General features: G+C 55.0%; 1 protein-coding gene across 1 annotated transcript in view; it reads left to right on the top strand.

The window, feature by feature from the left end:
• Nucleotides 1-3,236: 3,236 nt before the first annotated feature.
• Nucleotides 3,237-18,360, top strand: part of PKP1 (plakophilin 1) — a 74,065-nt gene continuing 58,941 nt past the window's right edge. The window contains exons 1-2 of the mRNA XM_054395910.1: nucleotides 3,237-3,438; nucleotides 15,473-15,573. Coding sequence (XP_054251885.1) covers nucleotides 3,237-3,438; nucleotides 15,473-15,573 — 303 coding nt within the window. The remainder of the gene's footprint in view (nucleotides 3,439-15,472; nucleotides 15,574-18,360) is intronic.

Here is an 18,360-nt window from a genome sequence, read left to right as displayed (position 1 = left end):
TTGCAAAGCCTCCTGGAGAAGCTTTTGATTCTTGAAAGCCTCCCTGAGCTGCTTGTCCCCAGCTGCCAGCCCAGCTCAGCACTTTGGGGAGTTATGAAAGAGGGCAGATGCCGGAGCGCAGCAGCTCTGTGATCCGCCAGCGGATGACAGGGGTGTGATAAACACGGGGCTGGGGTGAGGGCTGGTCCTTGCCAGGGGGCAAATGACATTAGAGGTTTGCAAGAGCTGGGCCCTTTGTTGTGCAGAAGCCATCTGACGCTGACAGCCTGTCATTGATTTGCGAAAACACCGCCTGGCATCGATAAGCACCGTGCAGGACGGAGGAAAACAACACCCAGCTCCTGCTCTGCTGCTCCCTACCTGGACTGGAAGGAGGCTCCCACGCCTAGCCCTGCTCTGTGAATGACAGGAGCAGCAGAAAATCCTCCTCCTCCTCCTCCTCATCATCATCGTTGTCGTCATCACCATTATCACAGCTTCTCAGATTGCACTGGGTTGGAAGGGACCCTCCAAGGGCATCTTGTCCAACCCCGCTGCAGGCAGCAGGGACACCTCCAGCTAGAGCAGGTTGCCCAGAGCCACATCATGTTTGATCTTGAATGTTTCCAGGGATGGGGTCTCCACCACATCCCTGAGCAACCTGTTCCAGTGTCTCCCCAGCCTCACTGTGCAAAACTTCCTCCTGATGACCAACCTCAATCTCCCCTGCTCCAGTTTCAAACCATTGCCCTTTGCCCTTGTAAATAGTCCCTGCCCAGAATTCCTGCAGGTCCCCTTCAGATACTGAAGTGTAGCCACCATCATGATGTAGATATCATCATCATCAGCCACCCTGGCTTGGGCAGCATTCACCTCTCACCCTGCCTTGTGTGCAGGCTGGTTGGGTGGTGGAGCAGAGTGAAGTCACTGCATACCCTGGTGAGGAAACATGGGGAGAGGGAACCAAAGCTGATTGATTACCCTCCAGTTGCTCCAATCCTGTGTCTCACTGACAGATCTTGGGTTTCAGCTGCTGGGTTTCACTGTTGGGTTCATCCTGGAGCATCAGAAGAGGAAGGTGCACAGTGTTCAGCTTCTCCAGCACATGCTCTGTGCTTTCTGTGTCCAGTGCTGGAGCCCCTGTTACAAGAGAGCTATGGATATGCTGGGAGGTGTCCAGAGAAGGGCCATGAGGATGAGCAGAGGGATGGAGCTGCTGTCTTATGAGGACAGACTGAGAGAGTTGGGGTTGTGCAGTCTGGAGAAGAGAAGGCTCCCAGGAGACCTTCTTGTGGCCTTCCAGGATCTGAAGGGGCTACAGGAAATCTGGGGAGGGACTTTTTAGGATATCAGGGAGTGATAGGACTGGGGGGAATGGAACAAAGCTGGAAGTGGGGAGATTCAGGCAGAAGTTCTTCCCCATGAGAGTGGTGAGAGCCTGGAATGGGTTGTCCAGGGAGGTGGTTGAGGCTCCATCCCTGGAGGTGTTTGCAGCCAGGCTGGATGAGGCTGTGGCCAGCCTGATCCAGTGTGAGGTGTCCCTGCCCATGGCTGAACCTTGGGGTCCCTTCCAACCCTGACTGATTCCATGATTCTGTGATTCTGACACTGCTCCTGCTCCTGTGAAGCAGGAGGTATGGCAGCTGTGTGCTCACAGCCCACCAGGGAACCACAGAGCCTGACACAAGTAAGTCTCTTTCCTGCTCTTTTCAAGGAACCCAGCATTTGTGAGCTGGAAATGCCAGGCCTGTGGGCAGCCAGAGCCTGGGCACTGATTCTACCCCCCAGAGGGAAACCACACAAGTCCTGTGCACCACAGCACCCTGCACCCAGCAGTGTGGAGGAGCCTGCTCCTCCTGGCCCTTCTCCAGACTGTGCACCCAGGACCCGGTCCTGGGGACTTCAGGAAGCCTCTGCTCAGGGCACCCTCCTCTCAGTGTCCCTCCTGGTGGGGTTTGTGCCTCTTCTCCCATACCAGTGGCTTGGCAGGAGCTTTGTCAGCGCTTGCTGTGACCTGAAACTGGTCACACCAGCACCAAGTGTTGGGTTCCCTGCAAACGAGTTGCTGCAGTGTGGCTTGGCAGGGAGCAGATGCCCTGCTCAGATCATCACCTGGCAAGTCACTTCTTGCACAGCCATTTTATCTCCTCTGCTGCTGGCTCCCAGGCCTTTTTTCCTCCCTGCTCCCCTGAGCTGCTTGCAAAGGTGGCCCCAGCTCTTTGCCTGCTGCTGCCCTGATGCCTCCCTGCAGTGTGGGACTGCCTCTGGGAAGAGCTCCCACCCCCAGCAACACAGCAGCAGGAGCCTCCACCACCATTACCTGACATGCTCTGCAGGCCACCCTGCAGCCCTGGGCTCCCTGGGGTGGTTCTGCAGCCTGTGCATGCTGAGGAAGCTTTTTGCCCATGGGGAGCTGGACATATTTAGCCAGGAGGGAGGCTGGACACATTTACCCACAGGAGGGAGGCTGGACCCCAGGCAGGAGCAGGCACTGCAGGCAGTGCGGCACCCCTGACCCACAGTGTGTGCAGAGCTGCCTCCTGCTAGCAGGGGGGTGCCCAGGCTCTTGGCACTGAGACACCATTTGGATCCAGTTTAGCCTGGGGGAGATAACAAAACCCAAACTGAGCAGGCTGTGGGACATTCTCCATCCCCCCCAGCACAGCATCCCACCCAGACACAGAGTGAGCCCTTCCCAGTGAAGGGGATCAGGGGATCAGAGGATCAGAGGATCACAGGATGTTAGGGGTTGGAAGGGACCTTCAAAGATCATCGAGCCCAACCCCCTGCCAGAGCAGGACCATAGAATCCAGCACAGCACAGAATCCAGGAGCACATCCAGATGGGGCTTGAAAGTCTCCAGAGAAGGAGACTCCACAACCTCCCTGGGCAGCCTGTTCCAGTGCTCTGTGACCCTCACGGTGCAGAAGTTCCCAACCCTCACACCTCCGTCCTTGCCCACTGCCCGCTGGCACCCCCGGGTGCCCCTGGAGCCGGCAGAGGCCGGGGGAGGCAGGCTCGGGGCGCGGGGAGCCGTGGGGAGCGTGGGTGTGTGCAGGCAGGGCTGTATATCCAGTCTGGCAGAGGGTGTGCCCTGCTCACACGGCGGGGAGCAGAGCCAGGAGCAGCAGCCCTGAGACACCCATGGCAAGGAGGGGCTCAGGAGATTAAGCCCAGCACGAGCCACGTCCCTGCCGCCTTGCGTCCTGCGCCTCGGGTGAAGTGCAGCCCCCCGGCCCCGCGCCCTGCCTGCAGCCATGCTCCACTCTCCTCTCAAGACAGCCTTGGCCTATGAGTGCTTCCAAGACCAGGCCAGCTCCACGCTGGCTCTGCCCTCGGACCACAAGCTGAAAACTAAGGGCACAGGGAAGCAGAGGGTCCAGGAGCAGGTGATGATGACAGTGAAGAGGCAGAAGCAAAAGTCGTCTGTGTCGTCCAGCGTGGGTCACTCCAACAGAGGTAAGGTCCCATCCCACCGTGGGGTCCCCTCTGGGGGGGTTCCCTCCTGGGGAGGATGCCCTATGGGGTCAGAGCAGATGCTCTGGGGTGCTTCTGTGGGGTTTTGTTTGGGGGACACAGAGCGGTTCGTGGTTTACCCCAGGCAGGGGATGCTGAGGTCTCTTGTGCTGGATGGAAGAGTTAGGACAAGACTTGGAGCTGGGCGCATGGACTCCCTCCCCCATGCAGCTGATCTCCCTGCTCCACATCTCTGAGACACTTGGACATTCATTCCCTGACTCTAAAGCTGCCCAACCTCCCTAAATCCTTCCTCTGTGAGTGTCCATGTGCTTGGGATCCTTCCCAGACCCATCCCCTCCTGCCGATGGCCAAAGCTGGCAGTGCAGCTCTTCCACCCTGCCGTGGAGCCAAGGCTCAGCTGTCTTCTGAGCACTGCTGTGGGTGGGGTGCAGACAGCTCTGCCTGCACACACAGCACAGAAACCTGAGCTTGGGCTTTGCCTCTCAGGCTCCTACCACATCTCCTATTTGCAGGCTGAGAAGTGTGGGAGCCTCCAGGACTCCCCAGAATGAGTGGTAGGAAGGAGATGAGCTGGGAGATGTCCTCAGCTTAGCACAGGGCTTGCCCTGGTTCAGTGGGGATGCATTGCAGACCCCTCCCCCATTTTTCAGATGGGTAGAAAGGGCTGTAGGGGTCTGGGCAGCTGCCCTACTTCCAGGCACTGAGTCTGTGCCATGGAAAGCAAGCAGCCAGCTGAGTCCTGGAGCCAGGTTGCCACTGGAATTGCTTTGTCTTTGGGCCAAGGCTTGCCAAAGGCTTTTCTTCATTGCCCTTGCATCTGGAGCAAGCTGATGTGGTGGCAGAGCTCAACTTTCCCCAGTCAGCAGCTGCAGTCCCAGAGGGCTGTGACAGCCACCAAACAAAACCTCCTGGCTCCTGGAGGTGCTTTGGCCAGCAGCTGCCCTGAGCTCCCTGGCCTGGCTGAGCTCTCAGGGAGAGCCAAGCTCCAGGCTCTGGGGGTCAGGGGGGTGCCAGGGTTGAACTGGGACTGAACTGTTCAACAATTTCTGGAGCAAGCTGCATGCAGAGGGCTGAAAGCTGAAAAGCTGGGGGAGCTGGGCCAGTCTCTGCCACCTCTTCAGGGACTGTGGCTTGTCCATGAGCATTTCCAAGCTTGATTGTGAAGCTGAATCCAGCCTTGGTGAGGTGCCATGGTCTAGACATGGCTTGGGCTGGCTCACCAGGAGAAGTTGGGTGTCCCCAGGCTGCTGGGTGGAGAGTGGAGGTTGGTGCTCCCAGAGGAGGTGTTGAGATTGTTGTGAGGGATGGAATAGGGCAGCTCCCTCTGGATGGGATGTGTGCCCTGCCCTGGGATGGGCACCTCTGGGAGCAAACCTCTGATCCCTCTTCTTGTGCATGTTTGTGGACACTCCAAGGCTGAGTGGTGATGGAGCAAGGAGAGCTTTCCTCTGCCCTCCAAGATGCAGATCTCCTCCTACCTTGAGAGGCTTCATCACTTAGGGTGTTGCAGGGCTGGACCTGCCAAAAGAAAATACAAGCCAGGATGAGATGAGAGGCTCTGGACAGGGCTCAGGGCACTGCCAGCCTCCCCTTGCAGTGGATGGAAGCAGGCAGGGATGTGTCCCACTGGTGTCTGTAGGCAGGGAGGAAGGCAGGCAGAGGGGAGTCCTTCACTCGGAGAGGAGCCCAGGTGAAACCTCTGGGGAAGGGCAGCAAATTCCCAAGCTGCTGGTCTCTGCTCCGCAGGCTGGGGTTAACTCCTCCTCCAGACACCCTGGGAAGCGTCTGGGAATGGGAATTGCGTGGAAGTGTGCAGCTCTGGTTTCTGTGTCCCAGGGAAGCTGAGTCACATCCAGCTCCCAGGAGCTGCCTCCAAACATGGAGCCAAGGCTGTCCTGTTCCCACCGTGGGGAGCTTGGCCAGCATGAAGGTCCTGATGGCTGATTCACCCTGGTGGTTGCTCTCTCAGTGCCTTTCTGGATTGAATCCTAGGAGGGCAAGAAGCTGCCTGTGATTTCTCCTGGGTTAAAGCCTGAGAGGGCCAAGCTAAGCTTTCAAGTGTTGATGTTTACTGCTGGAGCTCCAAGGCTTAGCTGAGCAGACCCACTGAGGACCATCATCAGTGCTGCCTCCCAACAGGCTCTGTGGGGCTGTCAGGACTGGATCCTCTTCCAACCTTCCCCCACCACCAGCTACCTGCATCCCCCTGAGGTTTCTCAGAGATGCTCCTCACAGGCAGCACCTGCTGGGGAATTCACAAAGCCCCTTGGTAAACCTTGAAGGGCTTTGTTCCCTCTGCAGCCAGACAGCTTCCTGTGTGTGTCTGGTTAGGTTTTGGTCCAGGTCCAGCTGTCTGTTGCTGCATTTTGATCTGTGGTTTGGGCAGGAGCTGAAACGTGCAGAGCTTCCCCCAGCTTCACAAACAACTCTGCCTATGCTTGTAGGGCAAGGAGCATGGACTTGGACCCCTCTTGCCTGTGGCTGGCATGAGCATTGCTGCATCCCCCAAGGGGAGCTCCTTTAGAGGGTCACCAGGTGTTCCCTCAAGGCTCTGTCTATTGATGGACACAGAAAATTGTTTACCTGGAGTCCAGCAGATCAAGGAAGGTCTGGTGCCACCCAACCTCTGCACAAGCCAGAGGAAGGCAGCTGATCCACCTGGGCTCAAACTGGTGTGCACTGGGGGAGGGCAGTGAGCAGAAACCAGCTGGAAGCAGCAAAATCCTGCAGCCACAGCAGAGCAGTTCTGGGTGGAGAGTTCTGGGGCTGGGGACTCTGCCTTCCTTGGGGTTTGGGTCTGTGAGCTCTGCCCTAGGGCACCTCTGCCCTTCTCACCATGGGGAGAGCTAACCAGGTGGCTCCTCTGAATTTGTGAGCAATGCAAATTTCTAGGGAAAATGAATTTCAGTGGCATGGCAGAAGAAAAGGCCAGGCCAGGTTCCACCAGCTCCTGATCTGCAAAGTCCTCTGGCTAGAGGAAAGCTTTGCAGTGACTCTTCACTGGCTGGCAGGGTACAGCAGGGAGCTGCTGATGCTTGGGCTTGGTGATCTCAGGGCTCTCCTCCAACTGAGATGATTCTGTGATAGGTCTGAGGAAGCCCAGCCAAGGAGTCCCCTGGATGAGCTGAGATTTGCAGGTTTGCTCTGCTGGCTGTGGCTGAAAGGGGAGAAATCCTACCCAGCTGTGACAGAATCCAATCTATCTCTAGCTGGATCCCACCCAGCTGTGATGGAATCCAATCTCTAGTGGGATCCCACCTAGCTCTAATGGAGTCCAGTCTGTCTCTAGTGGGACTCCACCCAGCTGTGACAGAATCAAATCTGATTCTAGTGGGATCCCACCTAGCTGTGGTGGAATCCAGTCTGTCTTTAATGGGAACCCACCTGGCTCAAATGGGATCTCACCTGGCTGTAATGAGATTCCCCCTTAGCTCTAATGGGATCCCACCTGGCTCAAATGGGATCCCACCTGGCTCTAATGGGATCCCCCTTAACTCTAATGGGATCCCACCTGGCTCTCATGGAGGCCATGACTCTGACATGAAGGGAAGAGGAGATCTGGAGGACATCTAAGTCTTCTGAGGACTTCTGTAACCTTGTCCCCCATGAGGTGATTCAGTGGAAGCCTTCCACCCTCCCACCCCCTTGGATTCCTGGTACACAAAAGCTACCCAAAGCCTTCAGCTCCCAGGCCAGGAGGCAGGAGCTGGGTCACTGCGACAGGAATCTCAGCCTCTGGGATTTCAGCAACACTTCTCTCCTAGGAGGCATCTGGGCTCTGCTTTGTGCCTCCCACAGGCCCTCTTCTCTTACTCCCTCTTTCCTACACTTGATCATCCTCATTGTTTGAAAGCTCTGCATAGTTTATCCCTGAACTGGTCTAGCCTGCACCGCTGGTGCCTGGTTCTTGCCTTGCCTTTCCCTGCTGCAGATGAATATTTATCAACCTGCATCCATTTCCAGCCTGCTCCTGTTAGCTTTGTGTGTCCAGCCAAAGTCTTGCCCTTATGTGCTAGGGAAAAAAAAAGACATTTTTAACACAATTCCTCTCCTTCCCATCATCCCTGCAGTTCCAAGAGGTATAAAGTTGCTTCTGAAGAAAGGCAATAACTCATTAAGCACAGACATGGGGTGGCGGGGAGGTGAAGGGCTCAGTTTGCTCTGCAACAATTGACAACAGCTGTAGAAAGGAGGAGGAGGACAAGACTCCAGCCCTGGAAGTGTTCAAAGCCAGGCTGGATGAGGCCTTGAGCAAGCTGGGCTGGTGGGAGTTGTCCCTGCCCATGGCAGGGAGTTGGAACTGGTTGATCTCTAAGGTTCCTTCCAACCCAAACCCTTCTCTGACTCTAAGGTGACCCTGTAGTAGGGCTCATAGTGATCAAGTGCAAGATCTTGCACCCCTTACCTGCTGCAGTCAGCTTTTCCCTTCATGAACTGTCCTGCTGAAGCTAAATGAGAGTTCAGACTGACCCAGTTCTGCAGGAAATGCTTTGAGGCAATGACAATTTAGGGGTGGCAGAGAAGGGTCCCCACAACAGCCCAGCCAGTGCCTGAGCAGCCCCCAGGGGGATTTTCTGCCCACAGCCACAGCCACTGGCAGGCTGTGCTTCATCTGAGCGAGTCCTTGTGTCCTTAGACACAAGGGAAATGATCTTTAGACAGAAGGAAGAAGTTCTCTAGGCACAAGGAAGAAGTTCTTTAGACAGGAGGAAGAAGTTCTTTAGGCACAAGGAAGAAGTTCTTTAGACACAAGAAAGATGTTCTTTGGACATGAGGAAGATGTTCTTTAGGCACGAGGAAGAAATTCTTTAGACAGGAAGAAGTTCTTTAGACAGGAAGAAGTTCTTTAGGCAGGAGGAAGAAGTTCTTTAGACAGGAGGAAGTTCTTTGTGGTGAGATTGGTAACATACTGGAAGAGGCTGCCCAGGGATGTGGTTGAGGTCCCATCCCTGGAGCATTCAAGATCAGACTCAGTGTGACCCTGGGCAATCTGCTCTGGTCGGGGATGTCCCTGCTGACTGTAGGGGGGTTGGACAAGATGACCTTGGAGGGTCCCTTCCAACCCAATGCAATCTGCGAAGCTGTGAGTCCCATCTCTGCCTCTGTCCCACCTCTTATCTCCCATTCCTGCAGTGGCTTTAGTTGGCTCTGTCTTTGTCCCAGTGCAAGGGGGCACCTCAGGGACCTAAAGAGCTGCTTGGATGGCAAGAAACAAGACATCAACATGGACACAGCTATCAAAAAGCACCAGGGATGCCCCTCCCCCAGAGAGCATTTCCACCCCCTGCCAAAATATGGATTCTTCAGCAGATAGTCTGCTTTAATGCCAGGACCTGAGACCAACTTCTTGTAGAGTCTTCACCCTTCAGCTAGCTGAGAAGAGGAACATCCTTCCTCTCCCCGAGGGCTGGTGATGCACCTCCAAGCTGGCTCTCAAGATGAACCAGGCAGGAGAAGTGTCTGAACTTGCAGGGCTGAACAAAGCTGAGGTTTTTCTTTAGCCACCCCCATCAGAAAATCCCCAGGTTCTCCTTGGCCTTCACACCTGAGCTCACAAGCAATAAATCACAGCTGTGTGGTGGCAGGAGAAGCAGCTTCTCCGACCAGCAAGGCAGCTTCCAACTGCCTTGAACGTTGGAGGTTGTCTATAATTATGTGTTTAGAGGCTCTTATACACAAGTTCTTGGAGGTGAAGGCAACTAACTCTTCAACAGCTGGAGGACTTCAACTTGCATGAACTGCCTTGGTCCCTTGAAATCAGCCACGGAGCAGTGAATTTACACAAGAAAATGAGAGGTGTGCCTAAAGTGGCTTCTTTTGGTGTCTTCTTGCTCAGCCCTGAAGCCTCCAGGGCAGGGCAGGGCAGGGCAGGAATGGCCCCTGCAATGAAAAGCATGGTCCCAGGGAGGACAGGGCAGGGGAACCTGTGAGTCATGCCCAGAAACCCTTCCTTCCAACTGCTTACTCACAGCTCCCAGGTGCTCCTGCCTGCAGTTAGGTGATGTTGGTACAGGGCAGGAGCCTGAGTGGCAGAAAGAATTCCCAGGAAACTGTTATCAGGGGGCTGGGTTAGCTCTCTGCTCAGAACATTGTCCCTTGGGGAATCACCTTTGCAAGCCCTGCATTGTTTCTGCTGAAACCCAACACTGATGTTCTGATCTGGAGTTCCTGGGAAGTCCCAGGGTGGCAAGGGAAGCAGAGGGTGAAGGGCAGAGCTGAACTGTACCCCCTGCTGCATGGGGGTGGCTCTTGCCTTGCTTTATCTGCAAGATTTGGGCAGCTTAAGGTATGTGAAGCAATCAGGGCTGGGGAGATATTCTGAGAGCGATTCTGAGGAACCTCATCTTGTCCAGCCCACACCTGGGAAAGACTTGGCAAGCAACATACTGAATAATGTAGTGAACCTGTGCCCAAATGGGGAAGTTCTGGGGCAGAAGGCATGGAGGAGAGGGTCCTGAGCAGGCATTGCTGAACCCATCCAGGCTGTGCAAAGCCAGAGTTAGCTCAGAACCTTCCCAGCACCCTGCAGAGCCACAGCAAAGTGGTTTTCTCTCCCTGTGAGCCAAGAGGTTTCAGGCATGTTGGTGGAGAGAAGTTCTCTGTGCTGGCTTCTTGGAAACTGAGCTGAGCCATCCATGAGGGGTTTGGGAAGGAGCCTCAGGAAGTTTGCTGGTTGGAGTTTAAGAAGCTCCTAAAACAGCATCAGAGAAGCCTAGAATGGGTTGGGTTCTGGTAGCCCCCTTCAGATACTGGAAGGCCACAAGAAGGTCTCCTCAGAGCCTTCTCTTCCCCACTGCAAGACACAATCATAGAATCATAGAATGGGTTGGGTTGGAAGGAACCTCAAGGATCATCCAGTGCCAACCCCCTGCCATGGGCAGGGACACCTCCCCCCAGCCCAGCTTGCTCAAGGCCTCATCCAGCCTGGCCCTGAACACCTCCATGGCAGGGGACAGCCACAGCCTCCCTGAGCAACCTGTGCCAGTCTCTCCCCACCCTCACTCTCAATAATTTCTTCCTCCTCTCCACTCTCACTCTCCCCTCTCCCAGCTCAAAGCCATTGTCCCTCATCCTGGCTCTCCCAAACCTTGTCCAAAGTCCCTCCCCAGCTCTCCTGGAGCCCTTCAGGTCCCGGAAGGCTGCTCTGAGGTCTCCCTGGAGCCTTCTCCAGTGACCTGTTCCAGTGTCTCCCCACCCTCACTCTTATTAATAATTCCTTCTGTTAATAAGGAACACAGCCCACCAGGGGCTAAACTGTGGCAGACAAGGTCCTGTGGTGTTCTGCACAGCTCTGACTGTGGAACTGCTCCGTTGCTGCTTGGGTCAGACTCAGTGAGGTTCTCTGGGTGAGCCATCCATGCAGTCTGGCTCCTCTCTTGTGGACAACAGAAAGCAAATCTCATGATTTCCACCCCATCTCCAGCAATCACCTTCCTGAGAAAATCCAAGGATTTGTTTGTTTGTTTTTTCTTTTCTTTTGTTTTCTTGTTAGCCACCAACCAAATCACCATAACAGGTTCTGGGTGCCTGAGGCAAGGCAACAGCTGAGATTTATTCCAAGGCTCAGTGGCTGTAGGAGACCTGAGTGTCTTCAGGGCCTTTGTGGTGGAGCTTATCACACAGATGAGGCTTATCAACCCATCAGAGAGGTTAGGATATTTCTGACATTCCCCACCAGTTTAGCTGCATAACTTCAGACAGGTAAGGCCTGATGTTTGAGCTCCATGCAAGGCTGAGAGCTTCCCCTGGATGTTAATTGGAGTGAAGGGTTTGTGCTTCCTCATAACGGGACCTGGGATGCCACAGTGGCTGAGCACAGCTGGGAGTGAACCTCAAAGTCTTTTGGGAGCATCTGAAAGGGGTTAAGGGAATTCCAGGGTGGAAAGAGAAGGACTCACTTCAGAGTGCTGTGGGGCAGCTCACACAGCTTCAGCTTCTAGTAAAACATCTACCCAGGGGCAGCTCAAGATCTTTCTTTTGCTCCCAGAATGGCTCTAAAGAGCTCTGGTTGCTCTGGGGGGGATGGATCCAAGGTAGAGGAGGGGAGAGTTAGATTGGACATTAGCAAGAAATTCTTCCCCATGAGGGTGGTGAGAGACTGGCAGAGGTTGCCCAGGGAGGTGGTGGAAGCCTCATCCCTGGAGGTTTTTGCAGCCAGGCTGGATGTGGCTCTGGGCAACCTGCTGTGGTGTGAGGTGTCCCTGGGCATGGCAGGGGGGTTGGAACTGGATGAGCCTCGAGATCCCTTCTAACCCTGACAATTCTCTGATTCTATGATTGTGTCTTGCAGTGGGGAAGAGAAAGCTCCAAGGAGACCTTCTTGTGGCCTTCCAGGATCTGAAGGGGGCTACAAGAAAGCTGGGGAGGGACTTTTAAGGGAGTCAGGGAGAGATAGGAGTGGGGGGAGTGGAGCCAAGCTAGAGGAGAGGAGATTTAGATTAGACCTTAGGAAGAAATTCTTCCCCATGAGGGTGGTGAGAGCCTGGCACAGGTTGCCCAGGGAGGTGGTGGAAGCCTCATCCCTGGAGGTGTTTGCAGCCAGGCTGGAGGTGGCTGTGAGCAACCTGCTGTGGTGTGAGGTGTCCCTGGGCATGGCAGGGGGGTTGGAACTGGATGAGCCTTGAGGTCCCTTCCAACCCTGACAATTCTCTGATTCTATGTAGCATGGAAGAAAAGTCTGACAGGAAGGATGCAGAGACTGCACTGCCAGGGGCTGCTGGTGTGAGACAGTTGGAAGGGTGTCTAGTAGGGCTGGGGTAGGTGAATGCAAACACTGTGGACAAAGCACTGAAGAATAATAGAGAAGGCTGAGGGGTTCCTCCCAGACTGAGGTATTTGTATCTTTACAAAATGCATCTGAGATCTGCTCTCACACAGCTCCTCAGCACCCCAAAAACAATGATGTGACTTAGTACATTTTCAGAGTGAAGATCACATACTCCCAGACTGGTTTGGGTGGGAACAGACTTTAAAAATCTTCTATTTCCAGTAGCTCCAACCAGCCCATGTTGCTCAAGGTTTTTCACTCTCCCCTCTCCCAGCTCAAAGCCATTGTCCCTCATTCTGGCACTCACAACCCTTGTCCAAAGTCCCTCCTCAGCTCACCTAGGGGCCTTCAGGTAGTGGAAAGCTGCTCTAAGATCTCCTTGGAGCCTTCTCTTCTCCAGCATGAATAGCCCCATCTCTCCCAGCCTGTCCCCACAGGGGAGGTTCTCCAACCTCTGATCATCTTTGTGAAAAATCAAGAAGAATCAAGAAGAAGAATCAAGAAGAAGGTTGGAAGAGACCTCAAAGATCATCGAGTCCAACCTGTCACCCTACACCTCATGAACATCTAAACCATGGCACCAAGTGCCACGTCCAATCCCCTCTTGAACACCTCCAGGGATGGTGACTCCACCACCTCCCTGGGCAGCACATTCCAATGGCCAACCACTCTCTCTGTGAAGAACTTTCTCCTCACCTCCAGCCTAAACCTCCCCTGGCACAGCTTGAGACTGTGTCCTCTTGTTCTGGTGCTGGTTGCCTGGGAGAAGAGACCAACCCCCTCCTGGCTACAACCTCCCTTCAGGAGTTGTAGACAGCAATGAGGTCTCCCCTGAGCCTCCTCTTCTCCAGGCTAAACACCCCCAGCTCCCTCAGCCTCTCCTCATAGGGCTTGTGCTCAAGGCCTCTCCCCAGCCTCGTTGCCCTTCTCTGGACATGCTCCAGCAATTCAACATCTTTCCTAAACTGAGGGGCCCAGAACTGGACACAGTACTCAAGGTGTGGCCTAACCAGTGCTGTGTACAGGGGTACAATGACCTCCCTGCTCCTGCTGGCCACACTATGCCTGATGCAGGCCAGGATGCCATTGGCTCTCTTGGCCACCTGGGCACACTGCTGGCTCATGTTCAGCTGCTGTCAACCAGTACCCCCAGGTCCCTTTCTGCCTGGCTGCTCTCCAGCCACTCTGACCCCAGCCTGTAGCTCTGCATGGGGTTGTTGTGGCCAAAGTGCAGCACCTGGCACTTGGACTTGTTGAATGCCATCCTGTTGGACTCTGCCCATCTGTCCAGCCTGTCAAGGTCCCTCTGCAGAGCCCTTCTACCTTCTAACAGATCAACACCTGCTCCCAGCTTGGTGTCATCTGCAAATTTACTGATGATGGACTCAATCCCCTCATCCAGATCATCAATAAAGATATTGAACAGGATGGGGCCCAGCACTGATCCCTGGGGGACACCACTAGTGACAGGCTGCCAGCTGGATGTGGCACCATTCACCACCACTCTCTGGGCTCGGCCCTCCAGCCAGTTCCTAACCCAGCACAGTGCTGCTGTCCAAGCCACAGGCTGACAGCTTGGCCAAGAGTTTGCTGTGGGGGACAGTGTCAAAGGCCTTGCTGAAGTCCAGGTAGACTACATCCACAGCCTGCCACACATCCACCAGGCGGTCACCTGATCATAGAAGGAGATCAGGTTGGTGAGGCAGGACCTGCCCTTCCTAAATCCATGTTGGCTGGGCCTGATTCCTTGGCCATCCTTCAGGTGTGCAGCAATTGCCCCCAAGACAATCTGCTCCATGATTTTCCCTGGCACTGAGGTCAGGCTGACAGGCCTGTAGTTCCCAGGTTCTTCTGTCCGTCCCTTCTTGTGGATGGGTGTCACATTGGCCAGTTTCCAGTCTTCTGGGACCTCTCCAGTGAGCCAGGACTGGTGGAAAATGATGGAGAGAGGCTTGGCCAGCTCATCTGCCAGCTCTTTCAGCACCCTAGGATGAATCCCATCAGGTCTCTTCTAGACCCTCTCCAGCAGCTGCAGGTCCTTCTTGTGCTGGGGGCCCCAGAGCTGGAGGCAGTGCTGCAGGTGGGGTCTGAGCAGAGCAGAGCAGAGCATTGCCATTCAGTGCAGTGCAATCAGCTTTCCCTGAGCCTGGCTACTGCACATCCCCAGGTACTACCAAACCTGACCATCATCCTCCTCCCCAGGCCTGCTGTGTGCTCCCTGCTGACTTGACCAAGCCATGCTCAGGCTGGTGGTGTGGATGGGACTCTACTCAGACCAAGCAAGCCAGGCTGGTGGAAGGCTCAGGGGTGCACCTGGCCTTCAGAGAAGAGGCAAACTTCATTTACCTCCAAGTCAGAATAAGGGAAGAATGTGCCAGGTTCAGCCCTTCTGGGCTGTGCAGCACCAAACATCCAGAATCCCAGAATCCCAGAATGCCAGCATGGGTGGGGTTGGAAGGGAGCGCTGGAGATCATCTAGTCCAACCCCTCAATAACATCCAGTTCCTCTCATCTTTCAAAGACCTAAGACACTGCCCTGCCCTCAGACCCTATCCATGCTTGTCCCCTGTAGATTCCATGGCACAGGGTCTTCAGTGCTGGAAACCTTTGGCTGTTGGTTGTGATCTGAGGGATGGAGCTTCCAAGAATGCTTCTGAAACGAACATTGCCAGGCTGGGAGAGTTGGGGCTGTTCAGCCTGGAGAAGAGAAGTCTCCAGAGAGAACTTAGAGCAGCCCTCCAGTACCTGAAGGGGCTCCAGGAGAGCTGGGGAGGGACTTGTGACAAGGGCTGGGAGTGCCAGGATGAGGGACAATGGCTTTGAGCTGGGAGAGGGGAGAGTGAGAGTGGAGATGAGGAAGAAATTGCTGAGAGTGAGGGTGGGGAGAGACTGGCACAGGTTGCCCAGGGAGGCTGTGGATGTTCCCTCCCTGGAGGTGTTCAAGGCCAGGCTGGATGAGGCCCTGAGCAAGCTGGGCTGGTGGGAGGTGTCCCTGTCCATGGCAGGAGGTTGGAACTGGATGAGCTTGGAGGTCCCTTCCAACCCAACCCATTCTGTGCTTCTCTGCGCTCCTATGAGCTGCCTCCAATGGCAAGGGCTCAGCTGCCTGCCTGTCCCTCCCATGGCCAAGGTCTCTGACCCCAATATCCTTCAGCAGCTCAGCTCCCTGGCCACAAGGAGCTCTGTGCTCTGGAGGGGGCTGCTGGGACCACCTTCTCCTGCTGACCATGCTTTCTCCCTTTGCAGGTTCCATGTATGATGGGTTGGCTGATGGCTATGGCTATGGCACCTCCCGGGGCAGCTACTACACCAAAAGCCAGACAGCAAACAGCAGCTGGGGCTATCCGGTAAGATCCTCTTCCCTCTGGGAGCTGTGGCATGGTCCTGAGGGAACCTGTGCACCCTCCAGCTCTGAGTCTCCAGAGGCAGGCACAGAGCAAGGTCAGGGCACTTCAGGCTGTGGCTGTCTTAGACAGAAGCTCAACGCAGTGGAGGAGGATGGCTGAGGCCTCTGTAGCTCTGTTGTCTCTGGTTGGGGATTTCAGTGTGGAGCTCCTCTCCTAGGAAGACAGATTGAGAGAGTTGGGGTTGTGCAGTCTGGAGAAGGGAAGGCTTCTTGTGGCCTTCCAGTATCTGAAGGGGGCTACAAGAAAGCTGGGGAGGGACTTTTGAGGGTGTCAGGGAGTGATAGGACTGGGGAGGGGTGGAATAAAACTAGAAGTGGGGAGATTCAGATTGGATGTTAGGAGGAAATTCTCCCCCATGAGGGTGGTGAGACACTGGCACAGGTTGCCCAGAGAGGTGGTGGAAGCCTCATCCCTGGAGGGTTTTGGCCCAGGCTGGAGGTGGCTGTGAGCAACCTGCTGTGGTGTGAGGTGTCCCTGGGCATGGCAGGGGGGTTGGGACTGGCTGAGCCTTGAGGTCCCTTCCAACCCTGACAATTCTGATTCTAAGATTAATTTGGTTTGGTGGATTCATGCCCCCATGGCACAAGGGGTTTGAAGCTGTCTGAAGGCTCAGACTCTTACAGCTCAGTTTCAGTTTGGAGGACATCCACTGCTCACCTGGAAGTGTTTCTGGCTTTGTTTCCATGCACCAAAACTTCCCTGTGAGCAGCATTAGTGTGGCTGAGGGGTGATGGTCAGGAGCTTGCACTGTAGCTCTGTTGATAATCCCAAGGCCAAGGCTCAAATAGACATCCTCAGATAGTCTGTGTGTGATGAAGAAAGGCTGGGAGCCTGGAGAAGAGCAGCCTGAGAGGGGATCTCAGTGATGTTTATGAATAGCTGAGGGGAAGGGATCAAGAAGCAGGAGCCAGGCTCTGCTCAGTGATTTCCTGTGGCAGGTCAAGAGGCAATGGACACAAACTGGAACCCAGGAGGTTCCACCTCAACAGGAGGACGAAATTCTTTGGTGTGAGGCTGCTGGAGGCCTGGAGCAGGCTGCCCAGAGAGGTTGTGGAGTCTCCTTCTCTGGAAACTTTCCAGCTCCACCTGGATGTGTTTTTGTGTGCCCTGCCCTGGGTGCTCTTGCTCTGGCAGGGGGGTTGGACTGGATGATCTCTGAGGTCCCTTCCAAACCCTATCATTCTCTGATGCTGTGATTCTCTGATCCCCTGTGCTTGGAAGAGCTGTGGTCTGCTTCTCCAGTAGTGTCTTCCAGAGAAACTACTGCAGGCTGTCAGGAAAAGGCAGGTGAGGGAGTTTTTAATCCTTATGCAATCTGAGTTTATCCATTCCACAAAGGGCTTGGTCTTGTCCTTGGTGACAGACTCTTGGTACTGGGAATCACTCCAAACCACTCTAACATCTACTGGGACAGCTCCTGGTTGTGTTGCCCCTCCACCTCTGACCTGTATTCTGCTCTTCCTTGGTGATTCTGCCACTTTGCTCTGCTCTGGTGAGACCTCACCTGGAGCACTGTGTACAGCTCTGGAGCCTGCAGTCCAGGAAGGACATGGACCTGATGGAGAGGGTCCAGAGGAGGCCATGAAAATGCTCAGGGGGTTGGAGCAGCTCTGCTATGGGGACAGGCTGAGGGAGCTGGGGGTGTTGAAGAGGAGGCTCCAGGGAGACCTAATAGCAGCCTGTCAGTACCTGAAGGGGGCTAAAAGAAGGATGGGGAGAGACTGTTTGCTAAGGCCTGCAGGGACAGGACCAGGGGCAATGGCTTCAGACTATGGAAAGGCAGATATAGGTTGGATGTCAGGAAAAAGTTCTTTACTATGAGGGTGGTGGAACACTGCAACAGGTTGCCCAGAGAGGGCTCAGCAAGGCTTTGGGCAACCTGATCTAGTTGAGGATGTCCCTGCTGACTGCAGGGGGGGGTTGGACTGGATGAACTTGGGAGGTCCCTTGTGGCCTGGACCATTCTATGATTCATCAGCTGTAAAGTGGAAAGGAGCAATTCCCATAGCTGGGATTCAAAGAGAGGAAACAGAGAGGACTCCTTCCAACAGCTCTGGCACTGCCCAGCAGCTCCCTGCCAACCATCCAGGGGCTGAGGCAGGTGGGCTGCCAGATGCTCTGCCTGCTCATTGCTCAGCTCCAGAAGAGTTTCTGTGCTGGCTCTCTCCTGCTGCTGCAGCTTGCTGGGAGGCAGCAGCACCACTGGCTGGGTTTGCATCACTGGCTCTGCTGCACGCCCAGTAGGAAGGACTGGGAGCACTGGAATGCCTTTGAAATTACTATTTACAGGCTGTCTGGGGACTGGGCTCAGTGTCTCTTTGCTGAGCTGGTTGAACCTCAGACAGGGAGATGTTTCTGCCTGGTCTAAGATCAGAAGGGTGGCTACAGCTGCCCTCCAGGACCTGCAGCAAGGCTGCAGAGAGACTTTTCATGAGGGAGTCTAAAGGCAGGCCAAGGGGGAATGGTTTGAAGCTGAGGCAGAGCAGGGTTAGACTGGAGCTGAGGAAGAAGTTCTTCAACACCAGGGTGGTGAGACTCTGGAACAGGTTGCCCAGGGAGGCTGTGGCTGCCTCCTCCCTGGAGGTGCTCAAGGCCAGGCTGGATGAGGCCTTGAGCAGCTGAGTCTAGTGGAGAGCTGTCCCTGCCCATGGCAGGGGGATGGAGCAGCTGAGCTCTGAGGTCCTTTCCAACCTGAGCCATTCTATGATGGGTCAAAGAAGAGGTTCA

This window comes from Indicator indicator, chromosome 35 (genome assembly GCF_027791375.1).
Source record: "Indicator indicator isolate 239-I01 chromosome 35, UM_Iind_1.1, whole genome shotgun sequence".
In the NCBI taxonomy this organism is placed as follows: domain Eukaryota; kingdom Metazoa; phylum Chordata; class Aves; order Piciformes; family Indicatoridae; genus Indicator; species Indicator indicator.
This window is presented reverse-complemented; position numbering and strand designations above follow the sequence as displayed.